Source organism: Pelodiscus sinensis, chromosome 26 (genome assembly GCF_049634645.1).
Source record: "Pelodiscus sinensis isolate JC-2024 chromosome 26, ASM4963464v1, whole genome shotgun sequence".
In the NCBI taxonomy this organism is placed as follows: domain Eukaryota; kingdom Metazoa; phylum Chordata; order Testudines; family Trionychidae; genus Pelodiscus; species Pelodiscus sinensis.
In genome coordinates, this window is record NC_134736.1 from 10,621,099 (window position 1) to 10,646,085 (window position 24,987).

The 24,987-nt window shown below is 46.3% G+C and overlaps 1 protein-coding gene across 3 annotated transcripts in view; it reads right to left on the bottom strand.

Annotated features, from left to right (window-relative positions):
* Positions 1–1,320: 1,320 nt before the first annotated feature.
* Positions 1,321–24,987, bottom strand: part of ETS1 (ETS proto-oncogene 1, transcription factor) — a 132,751-nt gene continuing 109,084 nt past the window's right edge. For all 3 annotated transcript variants that reach the window (XM_006111157.4, XM_006111158.4, XM_006111160.2), the window contains 2 exons: positions 9,686–9,804; positions 1,321–8,432 (listed from right to left, as the gene is read on the bottom strand). In XM_006111157.4, coding sequence (XP_006111219.1) covers positions 8,217–8,432; positions 9,686–9,804 — 335 coding nt within the window. In that variant the 3' untranslated portion in view covers positions 1,321–8,216. The remainder of the gene's footprint in view (positions 8,433–9,685; positions 9,805–24,987) is intronic.

A 24,987-nucleotide genomic window follows, 5' to 3' on the forward strand; every position in this document is an offset into this window, starting at 1 on the left:
TGGACATTTAAAAATGGCGGCGCCCGGCAACATGCAAATGAAGCTCAGGAAATTCAAATCCCGGGCTTCATTTGCAAGTTCGTATGACTACATTAACCACCCTAGTTCGGACTAGGGTGATAGTGTAGACATACCCTGTGAGAGATATCATGGAGAAGATGCGCATGGGGAGTAGATGCATAGTCTGAGAGAGGCCACGTCTTAGAGGGAGGTTAGAGGCAGAGACGGGCAGGATATTCATGGTAAAGTTGAGGAGTGATATGGGGTATTGACAAAATAGATTTTATAATTGTCCAAAAAATGTTGACTTTTTCTGATTTGGGATGAAAGGAAATTTCAAAATGCCAGAATGCATCCAAATGGTAGTTCTGAGTTTTGAGCTCCTCTAACCCAGCGATAACTTACCACAGAAACACCCTGGAGCAAAGAGGTATCTGGGAAAGTGTTATGCTTTTGAGGGGTGTGTCTGAGTCCCAACATCTCAAGGCCTTGGTTTAAACTAGGGAGTTATTTTGAAATAACCCTCCCTTATTTCAAAATAAAAAGTGGAGCATCCACACTACCAAGCCCATTATTTCGAAATAACGGGCAGGTTATTTTAAAATCTATACTCCTGCTTTCCTCAGGGACTAACACTTATTTGGTAAAAGTTATTCTGAAATAGCATTAGTGTGGACACTTTACTTTGGGGGGGGGGGTAGTTATTTTCAAAATAGCAGCAGCAATTAAAAATAATTACTCCCCAGTGCTTCTTGGGGCTCTAAGTCGGGGAAGCAAGTCCACAATAACAGAGCCTGCCTCCGACTAATATTGAGGCTCCTCCGTAGTGGTGACACACTATTTTGATTTTGTTATTTTGGGAGTTATTTCAAATTTACTTATTTCAAAATAATTTTCTATTGTAGATACGCCCATAGGCCATGTCTTTGATGTGGTCTTGGAATAATGTCAGCATTGTCAAGTCTCACAATTTCATTGTGAAATTCGATACTTTTGTTAAAATCCCAGTTTCTGGAAACCTGTGATTACATGAAAATTTCAGTTTGCATTTAATGGAAGAAAAATAGGTTTCAAAGCCTTGCAGTTGCAGGGGAAAAACTTGGAAACATAGCTGCTAAAGGCTTGGAAACAAGCAGCAAGTAAAAAGAACGCCATATTTGTTTACAGAATCTCCTTATTTTTATGTTAATCTCACAATGCTTCTGGAGTCAGAATCATGCTTTTTTTACCTGTTGGGACTAGCAATGCTACTAAATACTCAATCTAACTCTTTGCAGCAGAATGAGGGATTGGAGGAGAAATAATCATACTGACACCAAATCTTTATGATTTTTTTTAATTTCACATGGTTTAAAATACAATATGAAATAAGGCTACAGTATATAAAAAAACTCTCCAGCAAAATGATGTGCCAGCATCAGCAATTAAAACAAACCCAACCCCCTCCTTTAAGAATCCAAGGTAGGAGAGGCGATATTTGTATTCTTAAAAAAAAAAACCCACACACAGACACACACACATCGCTACATCTCTAAGCTACCTCAGTTCGTTTTTTTTTTTAAAAAAGCACCTGCTTTTTCCTCTTTTTTTTAATCTTGCTTTTAAAATTTTTTTCACTTTTAAAAATATAAATTATATGAAAATACAAGTTGGAAAATAGTTGAACAGCACAATATAACAATCTCTTTTTTCTCTTCTATGTTTATCAGCTTAAAAAAATCCCATGTGTAAAAACAAAACAAAAAAAAGACAAGTTCTTTTACTGAGGCAGTTAATTCCTGGAGATATTCCATTATAACACATATGTATACATATATTTATCACATATTCAAAACTCTTTGGAATGTAGACAACAGCTCGACTGATGTTCAATAGACCCCATCAGAGAGACGCATGCCAAGGAAAGCACATTTGCAGTGTTTAAAATGAAAAGAAACTCAACAAGCTCTAAGAACCCCATCGAGGTCACCTCCCAAACAGCAATGCTCAAAAAGTGCAAGGTTTTGGATATATCCTAAAATTTAGACACTTATTATAACTTTTTTTTTTTGACCTGACATTGGGCTGGAAATCTCCTGAGAGATTCATTTCAGGCTAGTGATGAATCGGCTGTCAGGGTCCTCAAGAAGTCATCTAGGCCAGCAAACTGTGCTGAGGCAGGGCTAAATAAACCTAAGTCATCCCTGAAGATTTCCAATGATGTAGATTCCATAATCTCTCCTGGAAGCTTAATTACCCTTACAATTAGAAAGATTTCTTAATATCTAACCTAAATCTTCCTTGCTGCAGATTACACCCATTATTACTTGTCCTTTCTCCTGGGAACATGGAGAACAATTGACCACCATCCTCTTTCTAACATCCTTAGCATACAGGATTTGCAGACTGTTAATCCACTTTCTTTTCTCAAAACTATGATACAATTTGGTTCTTGTCCTGTTCAGACATATCTCACAAGTGGACTCTCACAGAATGATAATACTCTTTTTGGGCAGAACCTGGAAGGGTAATAGAATGTAAAAAGCCTGATTCATACATATGCACATTTGTGTATGTGATTTTAATACACTCAAATGCATAGGTGATTATCTGTGTATCACCGTTGGTATATTATAATCATCTCTATGTACACAGCAAGAGATGTGCAAACGCTGTAATGAAAAAAAGTCTGTAAATATTTGTTCCTTTTTTTAAAATGAATTAGCTTTGATTGAGGTCACTTTTCATGATCTTTCAAGTGCACAGTTTAACTGGAAGGAAGCCAGTTTTGAACAAATGTTGCAGAATATTCCTAGCAAGCAAACCTAGAATTCCCAATTACAAGTATTCAACAATACAAAGAACCCTGCCTCAGCACAGAGGGGAGGGACTAACTGAGCTCACCAGTCCTACATTTCTAAGCGTGTAAGAATTACACACACACAATTAGGTTCTTCCAGTTGGAAAAAAAGGGGCCATATCATGTGCCTGAGCACCTGTCACATGTTGGATATTAAATTCTCACAATGAATTACGAGCTCATGAATTAGTCAGAAAAAAAAATTGAATCAGGTAGCAGATTTGAGAGCTTCCAGAACAAAAGAGAAAAATAATTGACTTAAATCTGGTTTTAATATTTGCCCACAGTGCAAAATTGACCCCAATCCAGGGGGGCCAGCACAAGAGACACCACTTAACCCATCAAACTAGGACTTGCGCCGGATCTTTGCACAGAGGTGGATTGCAACCCCACTGCATGCTCTCTTTCACACACACTGTATCGATATTGCGTGTATAGAGGTTAACCAAAGTTTTTCACACCTCATAAAAGATGCAGTTGGAGGTTTAGGTGCAGGTACATATTTGGCCTTAACTTTAGCTCATCTGGGTCACACATCCCTGTTCAAGAGTCAACGTGCATTTAAAAAAAAATCTGCAAATTTCCAGTGTATAAACAGCACACCGTGCTTTCTGTGACAGACTCTAGCCTAGAAGGGAGGGGGAAAGAGCAAAGTGTGGGTTAAGTCACTGCACGTAGCCAAGACGATTCTGTCTGCCCCTTGTTGCATTTACACGCAGCCTGCAATTTGGAAGGTGAATGGGGGTGAGTAAACTTGGCACAGCGTTGGAAGAGACATGTTGGAAAAGATGGAGCCATCCCTTTTGCAGCTCTTATAGGCCACTTTGAGAATGTTATGGAAACAGATTGTCTTGAGCAGAAGCAGCTTAAAACAGAAAATCTGCCCATGGTCAACTCTAGCAGAATGAATATCTTCTCAATCCGGCAGAAATCCTGAGGACCAACCCCTGCCCCCAAGTACCAACTCATAGTAAAGAATTATTACTGATTGACTTTCTGCTTGAACTGAACTAGAGGGCCCTGCACTGTGACCAAACCAGGGGACAGACATTTGTTGGGAGGATTAGAAGGTAGAAAGAGGAATGGGATGGTAGGACATCTGCCCCGTTCCCACAAATCAGACATCAGGAATGGTAAGAAAAATAAACCTGTAGGGGAACACTTTAGCCTCCCTGGACATTCAGTAATGGATTTGAAAGTAGCCTTCCTACAAAAGAACTTCAGAACCTGATTACAAAGGGAGACAGCTAAACTGGAGTTCATTTGCAAATTCAATACAATCAACTGGTTAATGCATTACTAAGGCAATTTCCCCTCATTCGATATTCACATCTCCCCATCAAATGCTGTGAATGAGCCACATTCACCCTGATCTGAATAGCCTCATTAATGCAAGCAACATCTTTCTCTTGCTGTTCTTATATATAGCCCTGCCTCTGTAACTTCCACTCCAATTCATCTGATGAGGTGGGGTTTGCTTATGTCCTAATAAATCTGTTAGTCTCTAAGGTGCCACAGGACTCCTCATTGTTTTTACCCCTTACAGGAGTGGTCCTGTAAAATAAGAGATTTAAGGTCCAGCCATGAACTGCCCAAAACTGACGCTGTAAGATGTGAACCTAAGGGCACGTTGCATGGAACACATAGAATGCTAACAACCCAGCAGAATTGTGTTACCAGTTGAGAATTAAACCTCTTTAGCTAACGAGTCACCAGCTACTATCCTAGTTTTATTTGGGACAAGTGTATTTCACTGGAATCACTTCTGGTTCAGGTGGTTCTCTGCCTCCCTGGAAAACAGAGTCCAAAATCTTCTTCCTTGCCTATCTTCTCTGAAACCCAAATTAACTCTACCCTCAGCTACTACCACCTTCAATGCTCAAAAACTCCACTGAGATGCCAACAGCCTACCACAACTGCCAGTCCCTCTCTGCTAAGGGCTAAAGGCATTTATGCTCAGGATGCTACATGAGAACATCTCTTTCAGAAGGCAGACAATCCTTTCTTCATTTAATGTAGACTCCTTTTACCTTCCTTTCATTATCCTTTCCTTCCTCTCCTTCATTCCAACCCATCTTTCTGCATGTCAGGTGGGAATCATGATTTAGAGCTTGTCTCCACTTACTAGGTGTTTGACACTGTAGAGATCGATCTCCCAGGGTTTGATTTAGTGGGTCTAGTAAGGGCCCACTAAATCAACCGCTGAAGGTGCCCCCCGTTAACTCTGGTATTCCACCAGGTCACAAGGAGTAAGGGAAGTCGATGGGAGAGTTTCTCCTGTTGAGGTCCCACCGTAGAGATTCTGCCGTAAGTCAGGATAAGTACATCGACTCCAGCTACACTACTCACGTTGCTAGAATTGTGTACCTTAGTTCAACGTTGTCCCCTAAGGTAGACCTGTTTTTAGGCCCAGCAATATGCTCTGACACCTGTACTTCCCTTGTCCCATAGCCACCATCTGCCTTCAACATTCTTGGTTTAAGCACCTTCCTAATCAGCTTGCTACATTTCTCCATGTGTTCAGCTTTACCGCCCACCCACCTGCTGAGCCAGGCAAAGCTCTCTGGGCATGCTGGGCCTGACTGAGTTGCAATAAAAAAAACATGCTTAAAAACAAATGCCCTGATATTCACAGGTGCTGAATACATGCCATTCTTGTAAAATCCAATCAGAGCTTATCAAGGTGACTTCTTTCCAATTGAACTCAACTGAGAGCCTCCCATTGCTTCCTGTTTGACACTTCCCTCCTATCCCACAGTGCTCTTGCTACATGAAGATGGGAAAACAGGAAGCAAACTGGATGTTCAGACTAAATACAAGAGCATTTTTAGCAAATTTATTCAGAACCCAGTTCAGCAGCCCTGATTCATTGACACTCTTCTATTTCCCCTGCATTGATCTACAAAGTCTCTCCACCCTCCCACTCCCTGTATTGATTCACCACACAGCTTCCGAAATTAGTTCAACCATTAAAGAGAACATAAGCAGTTGAAAGCTTTAATACTGTCTTTGCAAAAGAAACGATATTTAAAGTAGATTCTACCAGGATCAACCCTTGTGGCTCTGGTTTTAGGATCTGGGTCTAAACATTTAAAACTCAGGGCCTGAGTCTCCCTTTTACTTTGGGTCTGATCCAGAAGTAAAGCTAATGAGGAGTTAGCCACTGACTTCAATAGGCTGAAATCTCACTCCTGGTGTACACTGACAGTGCACAGAAATGATTCCTTTGAAGTCAATGGTGTTATAAAGGGAAAGGGACAGGAGTATCAGGCCATAAAAGTATGACTACACAGCAAAAAAAAAATGACACTAGGTAATGAGTCACAAGAGTCCAAGTCAGCTGACTCAGGCTCATGGGGCTCATGCAGCAGGGCTAAAAATAACAGAGTAGATGTTAAGGCATGGGCTGGCACCTGGCAAGATCTGAAATCTGGCTCCAGCTTCCATCTGAATGTCTACACTGCTATTTTTAACCCCACAGCATGAGCCTGAATTAATTGATCCAGGCTCTGAGAACTACTTCCACAGGGAAGGGGCAGTGTAGAGATACCCTCCATGTCTAAAACCTTGTCTATACTTATGGGAAGATCGACGCTCTGGAGATCAATCTTCTGGGGTTCAATTTAGCAGGTCTAGTAAGGACCTGCTAAATCGAATGCTGATGGCATCCCCATCAATCCCAGTACTCCACGAGGTCATAAGGTGCTCCATTGACCTCCTGCAGTGGAGATGCTGGAAAAATTTGATTTAAGGTATGTCAACTCCAGCTACACAATTCTGGTAGCTGGAGTTGTGAATCTTAAATTGAATTTATCGTGTAGTGTAGACCTGGCCTGCTGCATCTACACGTTCCAGACTCAAAGAGATCAATCCTATAAGATGATGGCCAATGCTAGCCTGATCCAGCAAAGCTGTTAAGCACCTGCTTAACATCAAGCATATGAATGATCCCCCTCACTTCAGTGGGGCTATTAATATGTTTAAGCATATGCTTATGAGTTTCTCTGGATTGGGCTTGCATGCTCGGTTGCCCAACTGGGGAGTCAGGGACCCATTTGTAACTCTGAGTTTTCATTTTACAAGTGCCTAGAATGGCAAACTAAAGGCAAGCATGGGTCAAAAATGGAGGGAAAAATCATCAAAAGTTTCCTCATTGTCCTAAGTTTTCTCACTTTTCATTGTTCGAAGTGTTTCATGATTTTTTCCCTAATACACTTTTCCATTTTCCAAACTGATTTTTTGGGTCAGTTTAGTCACATGGTAGGATATTTTAAAAAACCCAAAACCCTAGCAGTTATTTCAAAGCGTTAAAAAACATTCCTTTAGAAAATAACCAGATACTGATTCTGACAATGATAAGTGCAAATTTCAGCAACACACTTTTTTTGAACATATGGCTGTCTTAAAAGAATGGTTTGGGACAAAAAAAGGTTTTCTTTGAAAAATTTCATCCAGCGTTAGCAACAAACAATAGAGCAAAGTGCATGGGATTCAATGCAAGTGCAGAGCATCAACCCAGAATTTTGGTGGCCAGTCTGGCACTCATTTTCCTTCACATAAGATTCAGAGATCATAAGTCAGAGCGCTACACTTCTCCAGTGGGGTCTACATAAACTTTTTTTTTCTTCACTGTGATAAAGCTCTCTGCTGGCAAAACAGAAACATACACACACAATATTGCAAGACTGAGACCATCTTAGAGCTTAAGACTATTTAAAAAAATACTGGCACAAAATTTAATAAAATAAAATTTTAACAAATAATAATAAAAAAAATCTTGGTCCCTCCTAAAAAAAATCTGCCCTTTGTGTAACAGAAAATAACCAACAAAAAGGCAAAGTAACAAGAACTATTCTTCTTTTTTTTCCTATGTCGCCCCCTCCCTCAAAACAGGAAGTTCTGCCCACCCCTGTTCCTCCCATCGATAAAAAAAAAAATCAACCACATAATCCTTAGGAGTCTTGTCACTTCCTGAATTGTCAGTTTGTTGCACCAATAACATAGTAATCAAGGGGATCTTTTAGCTAATAATGTTTCCAGATGGTGTCAGATGGGGAGGGCTTATTTTGATTTTTTTTTTAAGTGAACTGTATTTCTCTGGATTTCTGAATACCCAGAAATTCATGCACACCCCCCCAAAAAAAAACTTCTCTGAGAACTTTCAGATAAACAGTTCTATTTTTCTTCTCCCAATCAAACATTGTCAGATTCAACCTTGACTCTGCCCACCCTCCTCTCCCCATCCAAAATGTCAAATTTGAGTTGCTCTTGAAAAAATATAGATAAGATATGTAACAGTAAAAAAACCCATTTAAGGTCCCATCAAATCTCCAGACCGACATGACATAACCTTCCACACAGTCTGGCTTGGTCGAATTCACTCATCAGCATCAGGTTTGACGTCCAACATGGCGTGGAGTTCCTCGGGCGTGTAGCCCAGAAGGCTCTGCAAGTCACAGACGAAACGGTACACGTAGCGCTTGCCAGCTGTCTTATGGATGATGTTCTTGTCGTAATAGTAGCGGAGGCCACGGCTCAGCTTCTCGTAGTTCATCTTGGGTTTGTTTTTCCTCTTGCCCCATCGCCTGGCAACCTGGGAGAGGAGGAAAACAAAGATGAAGGGGTCAGAGATTAAGTGTACATATGACAATACGTATCTTCCTCCAGGCATGGCTGAGTAATAAGGGACTGGTAGCTCCTTCTGCTGGGTGGGCTAATGGCCCTAATTTTTTTCTTCCTCCTCCATGAATTCAAGGAGGATTGGACCATCAATCCTACTTATTGGGCAGGAATAGTGTCCCTAGCCTCTTTGCCAGAGGATGAAAATGGGTGACAGGAGAGGGATCACTTGAGGATTCCCTGTTCTGTTCACCCCCTCCGGGTCATCTGGCATTGGCTACCACTGTCCTAGGTTACTAGGCTAGATGGACCTTTGGTCTGATCCAGTATGGCCGTTCTTATGAGGAATGGGCTCTGAGAGGAGTTGAATGCCAGAGTTTTCAGCGGGCCAGCAGATCAAACCCCTGATGGGCTGTAGAAACAGCACCCATTGGATCATGAAGTAGAATCAGATGAAGACAGGCAATGGGACCTGACCCATCCATTGAAGTCAATGTAAAGCTCCACCTCTCATCTCTCATAACATACTTCTATGGTAAGCTCTTTGGGGCCCTGGCTGTCTTTTCGAGTAGACAGCGCCTAGCATGCTTGGGGCTTACTCTGTGGTTGGTGGCCTCTAAAGCTATACAAATAACACAGAGGCAAAGTAGTTTCAGATAAAACTGAAAGCCATTTTTTCCCCAAAACGTTTGGCAAATTAAAAAAAAAAAATTGTTCCGGGTAAAAGTAAGCTTTGGCTTGACAATTTGTCAAGGTTTTGTTTCAGTTTCAAGCATGTAAACATTTGTATTAGTTTTTAAACACACTGAAAATAAATGTTGAATTACGGGATGGAATTGCTTCATTTTTCTTGACAGAATCCTCCCCCCACTTCTGACAAAAATGATTTGGCAAAAATGACACAAAATCATGACACATTTTACTGTTGCCAAATCTGCATTTTTCACCCAGAACAAAACAACTTTGGTATGAAATATTTCACCTAGCTTCTACTGCAACACAATTCATCATTACTCATTAATGATCAGATTTTAATGGGAACTCTCTAAACCATTGATTTTTCCAGAAAATATTGAGGGATCAACATCCCACAACCTTACGTCCCCCTGCCCAGAATCATACTGACATGACGTATAGCATCTCAGTCATGAAGCAAGAGGACTGAGGTTATGCTCCTAAGCATTTTCCATGGTCTCTGAGTCTCTGCTCAACTATGGAGTCCCATACCTCGTCTGGGTCTGAGAGCTTGAATTCCCAGCCATCACCCGTCCAGCTGATGAAGGATTGGCAGGACTTGTCGGTGAGCAGCTCCAGCAGGAACTGCCACAGCTGAATGGGTCCACTGCCTAGGAATGGGAAGAAGCCACAAGCTGTTAAAGCCCGGTGAGCCAGGACTGAAATGGATGCAGATTTCTTTCCACCCCAAACTCCTGCATGGGAAGACACAGACAAGCAAATGGATACGAAACACTCTGGCTGCTTGTCAGTACAGAAAGTACTCAGAGCTGAGACTCTGGTCCTGTTACATGCCCCACCACTGAGGAATTGACTTCACCTACTCTGAGATCAAGGCTCTGGAGATCGATCTTTCAGGGTTCAATTTAGCGGGTCTAGTAAGGACCCACTAAATCGAATGCTGATGGTGTCCCCATCAACTCCTGGACTTCACCAGGACACAATGTATAAGGGAAGTTAACGGGAGAGTTTCTCATGTTGACCTCCCACAGTGGGGATGGAGACAGAAATTTGACCTAAGGTATGTCAGCTCCAGCTACACTATTCTCATAGCTGGAGTTGCGTATCTTAGGTTGTCTTTCTCCAGCACTGTAGACCTGGCCACACTCAGATGCCTTCAGTTCCCTTTCTTAACTCCATGGACGCCCTTGAAGACTCCCTCCTTGTCTCTGTCTTCTTAGACTGCTGGTTCCTTGGGGCAAAGCCTTTGAATTCCTCTGTGTTTGTACATTGTGCCTAGCACAGTGGGAGCCGATGGAGTGGGACGTGGATATCAATTATTATTCATATGAATAGGTAGCATCCCCTTTGCCACATCTCAGGGCCCTGTCCTAGCAGTCTGAGTGAAGAGCTGAGCAACTGGCAGTTTGAGAGTTAACGCCTACAGGTAAAGCTACTTCCTACTGCAGTCCGAGTGGAACGCTCCACCACTGGAATGTTTCACCTCACTGGAAGTTACATAAAGAGGACTATTTCTTGGCATTAAAATAAGGAGGATTTTTTCTTCTGCCACTGAATCACCGTCTTCTCCTACGTGCCAAAAACCTCCCAGCTGCTGCTTGAACTCCTACACTATCACGCACCGCCTCCTGACCTTTGCATTCTGCTCCATGGCTGTGCACTGAGATGTGATAAAGGGGACACAGGTATGAAAATTATTTGGCCTCTCTCCAGGACATGTTGCTGCAGGAACCACCTACCTAAACTCGCAGAGAGCAAAAGATCAGTGAGGCAACTTAGTGCAGCCAGGTCGGCTAGGGCTACAAGGAACGGGGCTGGTTGGTCAGTGGGTACTGGAGAAGTAGGAAGGCCATTCTGACGAGTGCTAGAACAACAGAACTAAGGGTCATCAGAGGACAGTCTCACAGGTTAGCCTCTTGAATAATTCCCAAGACTTAGAACTAGATTCTTTGCAAGATTGGAGCGTGCAAGCCGATGTTAAGGTCTTCTGCGTGAAAGGTGGCTGTATGTTCTTCAGCAGCATCCTATCACATTGAACAGGGAATCCCACCCAGCCATGACATCCTGAAATCAGCTGGGATTGAATCCCTTTTGTACACTGTGCAGATCCGAGTCAGCCGAAGAGGAGAGCATGCAAAGTCCAGCCAACCCCTACCCAACCACAAGCAAGTTCCCCATTTGATTGTTCTCATGATGCATTACCATGGACATGGAGGTGTGAAGCCTCCCTTGTTATATACCCTTGAATCATACAAAGCTATTTGCTTTGCTGCTCCATTGTCTAAGTACCGTACGGATGCTCATTTTGGCCATCAGCTATTTGTCAAGCTTGTCGAGAAATGCCTTAGAAATGGCAACGCATGATGTCAAAAACATCCCAGTGATTATCAGGTTAACTTTCATCCCCTCTGACACAATGTGCCGTCCACCTGCCTGCAGCGGGCAAGTAGGCGGTTTTAAATCAGAACTGCCTCCTGCTGACAAACTTTTTCCGTCTGTGTCGGGGATAACAATTCTGGGAGGAGAGCATAACTCATCTGATCAGCAGAAAACTCCCACTCCTGAAACAAGATGCTTATCTACAACAGTCAAATCCCCCCGGATCCCAAATTCTCCCTCCTCCCAGAATTGATTTGCTGTAGGAGCCTTGGGTGTACTTGGTTGAGACTGGACATTTAATTTAAAGGCACAGTACTCCTTGTCTATTTGCATTGTATCTTGCCACGCTACAGGGCATCTGATTCCTACATGCGTAAGCACGGCAGATGCGAAGAAGTACGTGGCATGCTGCCCTGAGAGATTATGCCTTTACACACTTTCCTATCAGGCTTTCACTGGCTCAGAGTCACATGCTGAGTGACTCCTAAATACTGATATCTTCTTTTCTCTCATGTACCAGCAAAAGCCAAAATGGGAGCCCTCAAGCCAAAACCTGTCGGATTAGCACCTTTCACGAGGGACCACACCTAGAACACGGTGTTGCTTTGGGCCACATATTTCCAGCAAGACACTGACACAACTCAGAAGAGTTCAGAAAAGGGCAGTGGAAATGATCCAGGGCTTAGAGGGAATGAGTTGCAAGGAAAGAATTAAACATGTAAAGCGGGTTAGGCAACAATGAAGGTGGGGGAAAGGAGAACCAACTAATAATGGTGATGGGTGAAAGCCCGAAGACGGCAGAAGGAACAACAGGACAAAATCACTCGATGACAATTCATGCTGCATGTCAAGATAAAATTCCTGCTGTTGGGAATCAGAGGATGGGAGATAATCTCTCCAGGATGGTGACGGATGTCTTATTGCTTTTAGATTCATAGATTCCAAGGCCAGAAGAGACCATTCACCCTGGTGGGCTACCAGATTCTTTGTTTAGCTGAACATCCACAGGTATGGCCACTCACAGCTCCCATTGGCCGTGGTTTGCTGTTCCCTACCAATGAGAGCGGCGGGAAGCAGCATAGGCTGGGCCACTACTTCCTGCAGCTCCCATTGGCTGGAAATTGTGAACGACAGCCAATGGGCGCTGCAAGCCACTGTATCTGTGAACGTTCAGGTAAACTAAAATGTCTGGTGGCCCACCAGGGGCTAACCCCAGCAAACTGCCTCTGATCTGTGGGCCACTTTTTGCCCACCATGATCTAGTCTGATATCCTGCATAGAACAGGACAGAGAATTTCCCCAAATAATTTTAAAATCCTGAATGATGGAGACATTTAAAACTACTGGAAACTCAGCAAACTGCTAGTAGACTGGGAACAATCCTGCCTGGGGAAGGGGCAGATTAAATGGAGCCTCATGTGTCTGTTCTGGCTGTAGAACAGGGGTGAGGTGGCTGCTGACCCACAGGGGAAAAAACCCAATGCCTCTCGCCTCGGGGGATGGATCCAGCCACGCCAGGGGCCAGATCTGCCCCCTGGGCCTCAGGTTCCCCACCCCTGCTGGAAAGCCACATAGCAAATGAGAGAACTCAAGTGCCAACCTGACTGGGAACTCAAGCGCCAACCTGACCTGGCTTGCTATCTTAGCACCTTTGCAGGAACCTTGTGAATCCGCGCCTGGGCTCAAAGACTCACTACTGTGGGGTTAGTTTGGGAGGGTATGTCTACACTACCCCGCTAGTTCGAACTAGGAGGGTAATGTAGGCATACCGCACTTGCAAATGAAGCCCGGGATTTGAATTTCCCAGGCTTCATTTGCATAAGCGGGGAGCCGCCATTTTTAAAACCCCGCTGGTTCGAACCCCGTGCAGCGCGGCTACACGCTTGGTTCGAACCAGCGGGGTTTTAAAAATGGCGGCTCCCCGCTTATGCAAATGAAGCCCGGGAAATTCAAATCCCGGGCTTCATTTACAAGTGCGGTATGCCTACATTACCCTCCTAGTTCGAACTAGCGGGGTAGTGTAGACATACCCTTAGTTTGCTTGCAGCATAGATGTCCCTTGAGAGATTCCTGAAGATCTGCTGCTTCTCCTTTAGTTCAAGGGTATCGGAGTGATTATGAGACTCTTTGTTATCAGTGGACTGATGTGCAAAGCAATCTCTCTCTCGCCCCCGGCCTGAGCAAGGGAGACGCTACATTCTGCAGGGAAATATCTGAGAAAACCGCCTTTGGGGAGGCTTTGCCAAAGACTGGCTCCAAGGATTTTGTTACATTTGGTGGGGGCTGAGCTGCAACCCCACTGCCCAGATGCCCAGGCTGGGGAGGCTCAGACAGGGACTTTGCAGCTGCTTGCATTATAATGGGCTGGTCCAGACGCCTCCAAACTTTGGGGATCCCAGCTCTGCTTGCAATCATGATGAATTGCAGCTCGGGGTGGGGGAGCGGGAGCACAGCTGGAAAATTAGTTCTTCCCACCATAGTATTTCGGCAAGGCAGGTGGATGCACACTGTGCAATCCATGTGCGTTGTGCTGCAAGGGCTGATCAAACTGAGCAGGTTCTGGCCCTAAATAGACAACAGAGGATTCTCCTTATGCGGGGGAATTCCCCAACATCGTAAAAACCGACAGAGCCAGCCTCTGTGCCAGCCACTGTCACTGGTGAAGAGGGGGCGCTGGGGGCAGCGTTGCATGGTGCTCTAACTTACGTCGGGGCAGACTGACACGGGGATGCGCAGTAGAAAGAGGATCAGTTCTCTGCCCTGTCGATTTCCCTTAACCGTTGATGCCTGTTCCCACTAATGGGAACCTTGAGACAAGTGATTGACCTGGTCTGGCACATCGCCAGACCACTCCCGCTTTCACAAGCGCTTTCCAGACTTTCCAAGCTCCCAGAGAGGAATTTCTCTATCCTTAGGCCAAGGCGCCTGGTGCAATCAGCACATTCTCCTCCCGCTCGGCTGCCAGCTGGCATGGAGGGGGGTAGGAAAGCCTAGCAATTCATCACTCCAAGCAGTGTGGAATCCCACGCCACCGCATCCTGCAGGCTTTTCTCTTTGCAGGAGGGAATTTTGTCCAATGATTGCACAGGCAATTAGGAGTCAGACTCCACGGGGTCTGTTCCTGGCTGCCCATTGGAGAGTTAGCTGTCCGATAATGAGTGCACTTACGGCTAGCAAGCAGACTTCAGCTCCTGCACACACACACCCAGCCGCAGGGGAAAGCAACAGAAGCGTTAAAGCCCCGCTGCTACTGGAGTGCCACCGCACTGGAAATGTCAGAGAGTCAGCGGAGGCAGACGGCAGCAGGGACTGACACATAATGCATGTCTGAGCCTGTGCAACAGAGCACAGCGCTGGGGAGGCTGCGTTATCTGGCAGCACCTCTCTCGGTATTTGCTTCTCATTCTCAGAGAAGATTCAATTGGGAAGGCTGTGAGCATCGAGGAATGAATCGGGCTGGGTGTGAGTTGAAGGGAGGATATGCTCTGTGATGAGAGCCCTGGAGAGCGATGCTCTCATCTAGCCTTGGAACCAGCATGAATAATGACCGAGATTTTCAAATATGCAAGGGAGTTAGGAGCCCAGGAGCGGGGCACCTAACTCCCTGAGGCATTTTTGAAATCCCACCCACTGACACGGCATGACATTTTCAAAGTGGTGGGTGGTAGCCGATGAGCTCATGTTTGTTCTCCGCTCTCCAAGCACTGAACACTGTCCCCCGCCAGCTGCACACAGGGACCCTTGTCACACCTGTGCCAGCCTCCATCATTCTTCACAGCCCTGCAGCCGAGCCGGGTGGCAGCTACCCACCACGCCAGTGGGCCCAGATTTGGTGTAACTCGACAGAGCTCCATTGACATCAGTGTAGCTATGCTGATTTGTACCAATAGAGGAGCTCACGATGGAGGTCCCAAAGCCAACTGCCAGTGGGCGACTGAGAAGAATCATTAGGAAATGAGGAAACTTGGATCCTGACTGGAAAATCCTTCCTTCCCGGTGACACAAGAGTAAATACCCAGGGTCCCAATGCTTCTGCCAATGCTACAACCTCTACCAGATTCCCACTGGTGTAAATCACAGCAGCTGCGCCCCAGATAGGACACGGGCCCCTTTTGGGGCTAACTCTGGTGAAAGCCAGAGCGGCACCAGCAGAGCCTCCCGCTAAACTGCAGCCCTGCCCAGGAGGGCCCGGCAGGTCCCATGCACTGATGACCTCGTGCCAAATAGCCGGATCCAGAAATCCGCCCTGGGATGCAGATGCAAGTACAGAGGGTGCAAGCACAAGCTGCCTTTTGTGCCGGGGTCACTTCAAACACATCCGGGAGCTTTCGCCCATGCCCGGAGGAGGGTTTGCTGAGCCCACTCGTTCTCAGACGAGCCCCGGAAAAGATGACAACCTCACGCCCCCAAGGCAAGGCCTCTGAATTCTGGGCTGTCCCCGGAGCGGCTTGATGACCTTTGTCCCTGGGAGGGAAGCAGGGGGTGCTAAGAATAGAGCCAGTCAGAGGGGGCTCACATGCTAAATGTGACTCACAATGGGTGCCCTGTCTTGTTTCCCTCGCAGGGAAAAGCATCGGGGAGCATCACGCATTAGGAATTCTTGCACGTCATGGGGAAAATATGCCTCTTAAGCCTGATTATGAAATGCTGCCACAGTGGAAACCCTGTCTGAGCAAGGCTTCGAGTCCCAGCCAGGTCACCCTCCCAGGCTGCCCACCGACTCTGCCTTCCCATGGGCCACTAGGAGCTGGATGAGATGGGGACTTTGGTGCCCTCCAGAATTTGAGCTAGCTCTCTGCACAGTAGACTTTCCGCCCCTGAGCAGCCTTTCCTTGTAGCCTCCCACTTGCATCTGTCCCATCTCGGCCAATGATCTCATCAAGTCTTGCCAGCTAAGCATGGCTGGGCCTATGGGGTGTTGATGTAATGCTGACATCAGCATTGATGCCCAGTTGATTGCAGGGGGAATTGAACCCGGGACTGCTGTTGCTTAGTACATGAGCTTCAACTGCATGCACCAAAAGCCAGCTGTCTATTGGCTAAGGCTGTAGAGCAGATTCATTATTCTCTCTGTGCATAGTCTTGTGCTGCTAGCTGGGACATTACCACACCCGGCAGGTATGTGGGTTACACTGCACTATTCAGAGTGCTGGCTTGGAAAGGAGATGCAAAGCCCAAGCCTAAGACACGTGAATCCTGAGCCCTGATGCAAAAGAGCTTGTTAACCTTAGTATTTAACCCAAACTCCAGCGTGGGCAGTGAATTCTGCCTGCTCAGCACCGAATGTGGTATGCTTCACTTCCTGCCCTGTTGTTCAACAGCTGTTGTAGCCCACCCCAGAGATGGGCACATTTCAGCAGTGTCTGGCATGGTTACAAATCACATTTAGAGAAAAGCATCTCTTCCAACGATGAGGCATTGCTAGAAACACACAATGGCAACACTCTGTTTTTATTCGGACTTTAGGATGGGGAACTTCTGGGGTCCTATTAACAGTGGAATTGAGCCCAAAGGTGCAGGGGGGCTTCAGCTAGGGAAACTTGCACCACTTCCCTAGTGCTAGCAAGAGTACCAGGTTGTGTTTACAGTAGTGCGACATACTGCGGTAAATCACTTGGTCCAAGCCCTGTCTTACACTGGTGCAATGAATCTATGGAGACCGTTTGCACTAGTGTGGCTACATCAGAGAACCCCCCCTTCCATGCCTCTTTCTCCCTACCACCACCCGCAGCATAGACTTTACATGCTGAGGCCCTATCTGAAACATGTCATCCTGCTCCTTCTCTGGCTGATTTTCACACCCTCCTCCCCCCCTTCCCCCCACCCCGCAGTGACACTGTTTGAAAGAAACAAAACAAAAAACGAGAGCAGCGCACCTATTCTTTGCACTGGTGGTTTGTGGTTCCAACCAAACACAACAAGTGGGCACAGCAACATCTCCAAAGCAGCCTTCGCCTCTGTCACGCACTGATCCTGACCTGGACCTCCTCTGACACAGCGCCAGAGACCAGCATGATCAGGAGGAGCTGAGGCCTAATTTTCTGGCTCGGGGCAGTGGGTAGGTCTGCACAGTGGGGAGTCTGTACTGCTGCATTTCAAGTGCCATATCAGCCATGGGCAGCTCTTCTCTGTCTCTCCCTCACCAAATTTTGCTTTGTTGGGAGTAGCCTAGAGGAGGAACGTCAGTTTCAAGCCGAGATGGAGCTCAGGGGCCAAGTTCAGCTCCAGATTGCCTTTAAGTTTGGGTGTGACCGGAGACCATCGCTAGTAGCCAAAGAATGCAGAAAGCCTCCATGGTGGAGCATGCAAGTTAGGGTGTCTATGGCACCCCAAACCTGCTATTTGTACTATCTATGTCTATGGCACCCCAAACCTGCTATTTGTACTATCTATGTCTATGGCACCCCAAACCTGCCACACCACAGACTGTTCTTAGTAAAACTAGATCATGGAAGAGTCAACCCTGAACTGCAGAGGCTGTGTGGCTCGGGCTGCACGTTTTTGTTTTAAAACCTGAGCTGCAGTCATGGTTGGGCAGCGTTGCATGGGGCTGATTTTACTGTCATTTGCATATGTCTGGCAGGTGGCACATGGGCCATTGAACCAAGCCCAGGCCCCACCCGCTGGATTCCACCTTAGGGTGAGAAATGCGTCTCAAAGAGCCCTTTGCAAGGGAAGCCAGTGAAAGCTACAAGCGGGCCGTAGGGGCAAGTAGGATGTAAAGTCACGCTTGAAATCATCCCTCAACAGCAGGTGATGTTCATATCGAACCAGAATCCAAAGAGGGCAAGCGCTCCCCCAGTGCTGCCTGCCGCTAGGACCAGCCACTTTCTGTCTGTCCCCCACCAGCAACTGAATGCTCTTATGAATTCTATAACTGACCCACCCCAGTTCCCACGGATGGCCGACTTCACCCTTCTCCAGCAGCAGGGAATAATCAAGATGCCATAAGGGACCTTGACGTTTCTCCCTATGCAACTCCACTAAATAGAGATGGCCAGGCCACCCCATTCGATATATACCTCCTCCTGTGATGTGAGAGGATCTGAGAACTGTGCAGTGAACAGGCTTTCTAAGTGGGCTGGAGTGAGCAAACTTCCACCACCCCCTCCCCATCAGATCACACCTGTCAGGCCTGCTGGGTGTGAGTTTCAGCCAGCAGCGTGGGCGGCAGCATGAAGAGGCGAAGGAGTATGCAGATCTCCTAAAGAGACCCACTTTCTTCGATGCTGTCGTTTCTTTCTCGTAAACCGACAGCTGTGTTCTTTCACTTTGAAATGGAACCGGCAATCCTCACTCAGAAATTACAGCTTGTCCCACCTGGGCCCCAGGCCTTTGCAATCCGGGGTGGGATTTTGTGGTAGGAGAAAAGTTTTCCAATGCCTATTCTGAAGACATCTGTAAGGGCATGTCTACACTACCCTCCTAGTTCGAACTAGGAGGGTAATGTAGGCATACCACACTTGCAAATGAAGCCCGGGATTTGAATTTCCCGGGCTTCATTTGCATAAACTGGGCGCCGCCATTTTTAAATCCCTGCTCGTTCGAACCCCGTGCCGCGTCCGAACTACCTAGTTTGTGCCGCGTGTAGCCGCGCGGCACGGGGTTCGAAAGAGCGGTGATTTAAAAATGGCGGCACCCAGTTTATGCAAATGAAGCCTGGGCAATTCAAATCCCGGGCTTCATTTGCAAGTGCGGTATGCCTACATTACCCTCCTAGTTCGAACTAGCGGGGTAGTGTAGACATACCCTAAGACATTTGACAGTTGTAGAAAAGGGAGCTTTGGTCTGGACCTCAGCTGGGCAAAGTCGAGGGCAACAAAAATGATGAGGGGGCTGGAGCACATGACTTATGAGGGAAGGCTGAAGCATTTGGGCTTATTTGGTCTACAGAAGAGAAGAGTGAGGGGGGATTTGGTAGCAGCCTTCAACTTCCTTAAGGGGGGGTTCCAGAGAGAGGGAAGAGAGGCTGGGCATAGTAGTGACAGATGACAGAATAAGAAGCAATAGTCTCAAGTTGCAATGGGGAGATGTAGGTTGGATATTAGGAAAAACTATTTCCCTAGGAGGGTGGGGAGGCACTGGAAAGGGTTCCCCAGGGAGGGGGTGGAATCTCCATCCCTAGAAGTTTTTTAATCCCAGGTTGACAAAGCCCTGGCTGGGAAGATTGAGTTGGGGTTGGTCCTGCTTTGGGCAGGGGGTTTGGCTCAATGACTCCGGAGGTCCGGCCCAGGATTCTATGATTCTAGGACACTTGCAGAAGCAATTTGTTCAATGGAAATACTTCTGCCTGCACCAGGGAGGGAAAGGCTCGTGGGAGCCAGCCATTCCCCTGCAATCCAGTGTTGGCTGTCCTCTTCGCTGGCAGCAGAGTAAAGGAGTGGCAGCACTTCTTCACAAGAATGAAATGAAGAGCATACCTACTCGTGCCTGATCTTATAATACTCTTGCGAACCAATGCCGTAAGACCCAACATGCTATTAATTTGGGGCTCCAGGATACTCTCTAAAGCACCTGTATCTTCTTACTCATTAGTGGTAGCTTAGGTCTCAGGAGATCTAGATTCAGTTCCTCATTCTACCACTGATCTGCTGTCTGAGCTTGAGTAAATTGCTTCATCTCTCTGCGTCTTGCTTCACCACGACACAGGGGCAATAGTTCTGACTTATTTCAGCTCTAAGAAGGAGCTGTCTGTACAATCCTCAGCACAGCAGAGCTCTGGAATCAGTTGGGTTCCAGGCATTAATTGCAATACGAATAATAACTCTATAGCAAGCCGCCGCCAAATGTCAGGGGCTTTGCAGAGACGCTGACCTGCTGGGGCTTGGGAAGCACACAAACCCCCCGTTTCTGCTCTGTGTGCTATTTTGTTTGCTGGAGAACCGTGGTGCAGGCAAGTGGCCACAATGGGCAGAAGGAGGTGTGAAGTGTGAGATGGTCTCCCTCGGCTAAGAGGTCAGTGGCTGACGTGGGTTAGGCGAAAGATTCCCGGCACATATCGTGGTCTGAGATAACGGAAAAAAAACAGGTCACAGAAATCAGTGAGATTTAAGAGCTAACTTGTTATGTTGGCCCAGTGCAGGGGTTCTCTCTGCAATCAGTTCTCCAGTGCTTTGTCTGTCCAGTTTTAAAAGCCTCCAAGGATGGAATTTCTACTGCTTCTCTTTGGAAGACCATTCAACAGTGTATCAGCTCTCACTTTTTTGCCCTATTATAATGGAAGGGTTGTGTCTAAATCCCCTAGGCTGCCTGGAAATCTCCAAGCTGGAGCTGGCATTTGGGCACCTCACTTTTAAAATGTTCCCGCTCATTTAGGATGGGGAACAGTTTTTCAGAGCAGTCTCAGCTGACCTAGCTGTGTCCCGGTGAGTGTGGAAACAGGTTAGAAACTGAATTTTCATGAACTCTTGCGCAGTTACATTCTTCCCCCAAAGATAAGAAAATTGCATCAACCTCTCTGAGCAACCATGGCAACTTGTTAAATTAGGTCAAGATGTGGGGACAGATAAGGCCGCTTTGAGCGTCTGCTCACTAGCTGAGTTACGAACACATCAAATGCAAACTGGGCTTCCGCCAAAATGCACCTTCTCTCCAAGCTGTGCGCCTCCCCGGCCTGATACCATCGGTGTACTGCTTCTCTTGTGATAAAGCACAGTGGCACCTCCCCGTGCCGTCGGCAAAGCAGGCTCTTGACAACAAAAGCCAAATGATATTTTCAATGTCTTGCCTACAAAATGGGGATTGCAGCAAAAATATACCATGCGCTCACCCAATGGCTTTGCTCCAGGGGGCTCAAAAGCACTTGACAAACATCAACAGAGCCTTGATGGGAAAAGATGGTTATGCCCATTTTACAGAATAGTGACCAGAGGCATGGAAATGGAGATTTGCTCAAGCCACTATGTGAGTCAGTGGCTGAGAGAGGAATAGAACCCCGGAGTCCTGACTGCCAGGCTCTTGCGCCAACCACTAGACATCACTTCCTTACCCTAATTGCAAACAGAACCCAACCATGCTGGCTCCCGGATCTCCTGCTCCAGCCACTAGAAAGAGTCCTGATGCCCACTCTCCTGCCCCCACCACCCCACATGCCCTGTTTTACCGTTCCTGATATGATGGTTATTTTTAACTAGCAAAGCCCTGTCTCTTCCCAGTGTGAGCTCTGAGCATTATCTTCTGAAGGGAAGAAGCCTGCAAAATCCTAGCACTTTTCCAGGCTCACCCCATCTCTATTCATTTAAAATTGTAGTAAAATGGAGGTTGCAAATGCTCTTTATAGAGATGGCTTGAACAAAACCTCAGCTCCAAACACCCCAGACTTTGAAAGTGTCTTAGTCCAGATTCAAATTTTGGAGGCTCAATTTGCCTCTGCTTTGGAGCTTGTATTATTATCACTTGCTCTTGAGCAAAGTGGTTGTATCTTGCAACCAGATCTCAAACAGCTGCATTTTATATCCACGCGGTGTTCCCTTTATCCGGCAGTAAATGATGAGAAAAGGCAAGGCCCTGGTGAATTAGGGACCTCTATAATCACACCTTCAGACTGACACATCCGCGTACTGCTACAATAATGAGGCAGGTCCAGTCCCTTACCAAGTAGAGGTCTCAGACAGCGATGTCATTAGACTGAGCAAAGGCCAGTGATTTTCAAAGTGACTGGTGATGTTCAGTGCCCCACTTTCCAGGAACTCCACCTGAGATGCTTTTATAAGGTGAAGAAAGCTGCTTAAAGTCTGGGCACTGAAGAACAGAGGCACCCCAAAGCACTAATAAATTCTGAAAAAAAATTGGGTCTGGTGTCTAGGGTTTTGTTGATTCCTGAGTCAAAATGGAATTTGAAGGATGTCTGGGAAGGTTCCCATAAGAGCGTGCATGTTTCTTATACTAACATGTAGCATTTGGGTCATAGACAAGAGTGCTTTGGTACGGGAATAGGTAAAGATCTCGCTTTTTGGAGACATGAGTCCAAAAAGTGGACTGGAGTAAGGCTACATCTAGACTGCAAGCCCCTTTCGAAAGAGGCTTTTTCGAAATATACTTTTCAAAAAGAGCATCTAGACTACAACCAGTACTTTTGAAAAAGCAAGCTGCTTTTTCAAAAGAGCGCACCCAGGCAGTCCGGATGCTCTCTTTCGAAAAAGCACAGTTTGTATTCAAGAAAGCCTCTTTTTGAAAGAGCACTTTAGAAAAAAAGGCATTCTTCCTCATAAAATGAGGTTTACCGTGTTCGAAAAAACCGCCGTGTTCTTTCAATTTTATTTCAAAAGAACTCAACGGCAGTCTAGACGCAGGGAAAGTTTTTTAGAAAAAACCCTGTAGTCTAGACACACCCTGAGTGGAATGAAGGATCTAACTCATTTTAGGGACAGGTGCTCTGGTTTTCTCAGTGTTTCTCTGGTTTTCTCTAATAGTGGTATGAAATGTCTTGGTTTAGTTTGGGGCACATTGCTAGGCGAGGGTTGTTCAGTTTCACCGATGCACTGCACGCCCAGAGCTCTTTGGGAGATACTTGGCCTTTGATTAGGCACAGGAGCTGTGTTATATGAACCCTACCTCTTGACAGCTGATTATGAATAGAGCTGAATGCATAGCTGCTTGTTTTCTGAAAGATCATTCACTTTGGGTTGAACTACATGCTTTGTAGGACCCCAAATGAATAACCCAGGGTATGTCTACACTACCCTGCTAGTTCAAACTAGCAGGGTAATGTAGGCATACCGCAATTGCAAATGAAGCCCGTGATTTGAATTTCCCGGGCTTCATTTGCATAAGCCGGCCGGCGCCATTTTTAAATCCCCGCTCGTTCGAACCCCGTGCCGCGCGGCTACATGCGACATGAACTAGGGAGTTCGAACTAGGCTTCCTAGTTCGAACTACCGTTACTCCTCGTTCCACGAGGCGTACAGATAGTTCGGAATGGCTTGCTAGTTCGAACTATCTAGCCCGTGCCGCGTGTAGCCGCGCGGCACGGGGTTCGAACGAGCGGGGATTTAAAAATGGCGGCGCCCCGCTTATGCAAATGAAGCCCGGGAAATTCAAATCCCGGGCTTCATTTGCATAAGCGGGGCGCCGCCATTTTTAAATCCCCGTTCGTTCGAACCCCGTGATGCGCGGCTACACGCGGCACGAACTAGGGAGTTCGAACTAGGCTTCCTAGTTCGAACTACCGTTACTCCTCATTCCACGAGGAGTAACGGTAGTTCGAACTAGGAAGCCTAGTTCGAACTCCCTAGTTCGTGCCACGTCTAGCCGCACGGCACGGGGTTCGAACGAGCGGGGATTTAAAAATGGCGGCACACCGCTTATGCAAATGAAGCCTGGGAAATTCAAATCCCGGGCTTCATTTGCAATTGCGGTATGCCTACATTACCCTCCTATTTCCAAATAGGAGGGTAGTGTAGACATACCCCCAGTTAAATATCTACTCCCAATGTCATTTCAAAACAATAAGGCAAAACATCTCATTTTGAAAATTCTGCTTGCAGTAGTGGATGTAGCTGTATCAGTCCCAAGATATTAGACAGACAAGGTAGGGTAGATAACATCTTCGACTGAATCAACTTCTCTCTCAAAAAAAGAACTGGTCCAATTAAAGGGCCATTCACTCACCTCGCCACTCCAGTCTAAAATATTTTTTTACTGACTTTTTTGGGGGACCAAATCTAGTGTTGGTCAAAAGTTTGTTTGTTTGTTTTTGTGAATAACCTATTTATCTGAAAAACATTGCCTGGCTCTAAATGGCCGACTTCAAAGCTGGAGGGAAACAGGACAAGCACTTGTAGTTAGAGAGAGAGCACAGTCTCAAGGAAAAACTCCCGCTGACTTCAGAGCAAGGACAGAGCAGAGACTTCCTCAGCTGACTGGGAGAGTCGGTCAAGTTCTGCAAAGGGTCCAACCACACACAGCCTAGACTCACACGGCATGAGCGGGCTTTGGAAAGGAGCTCAGACACATGATGCTTTCCTGACACAGACTGGCCCCAGCAACCCTGCAAAGTGTCTCCCATTGCAGAATGGGATGTCTTTGATTATGAGGAGGCAGGGCAAAAAGCAACAGGAGGAAACTAAGCAAAGGAAAAGATGGGCCTGATCATCACCGTAAAATGTCCTCAAATGTTTGCGGCTACTTGCAAAATAACTGTACATGAGAATGGGCACTTAGATGTCCTGTATTGCTTATGCCAATCCTGCCAATGCCTCTCTCTTCCTAGGAGAGAGAGTGCATCTCTTGGTTAGTGCATGACAGTAGGAAACAGAAGGACTGGGATCTAAACCCAGCTCTGCCCCTAATTCAGGGACATACTTTTGTGCCTCAGTTTCCTCCATGAAATGGGGATCAGCACTAGTGCATAGGGCCATCAGGATTCCAAAGCACTTTGAGATCCCATTGCGAAAAGTCCTATTAGAAGCTCTTAGAAGATTGATTTGCTTGGGGGTAAGAGAAATGGCCAGCGA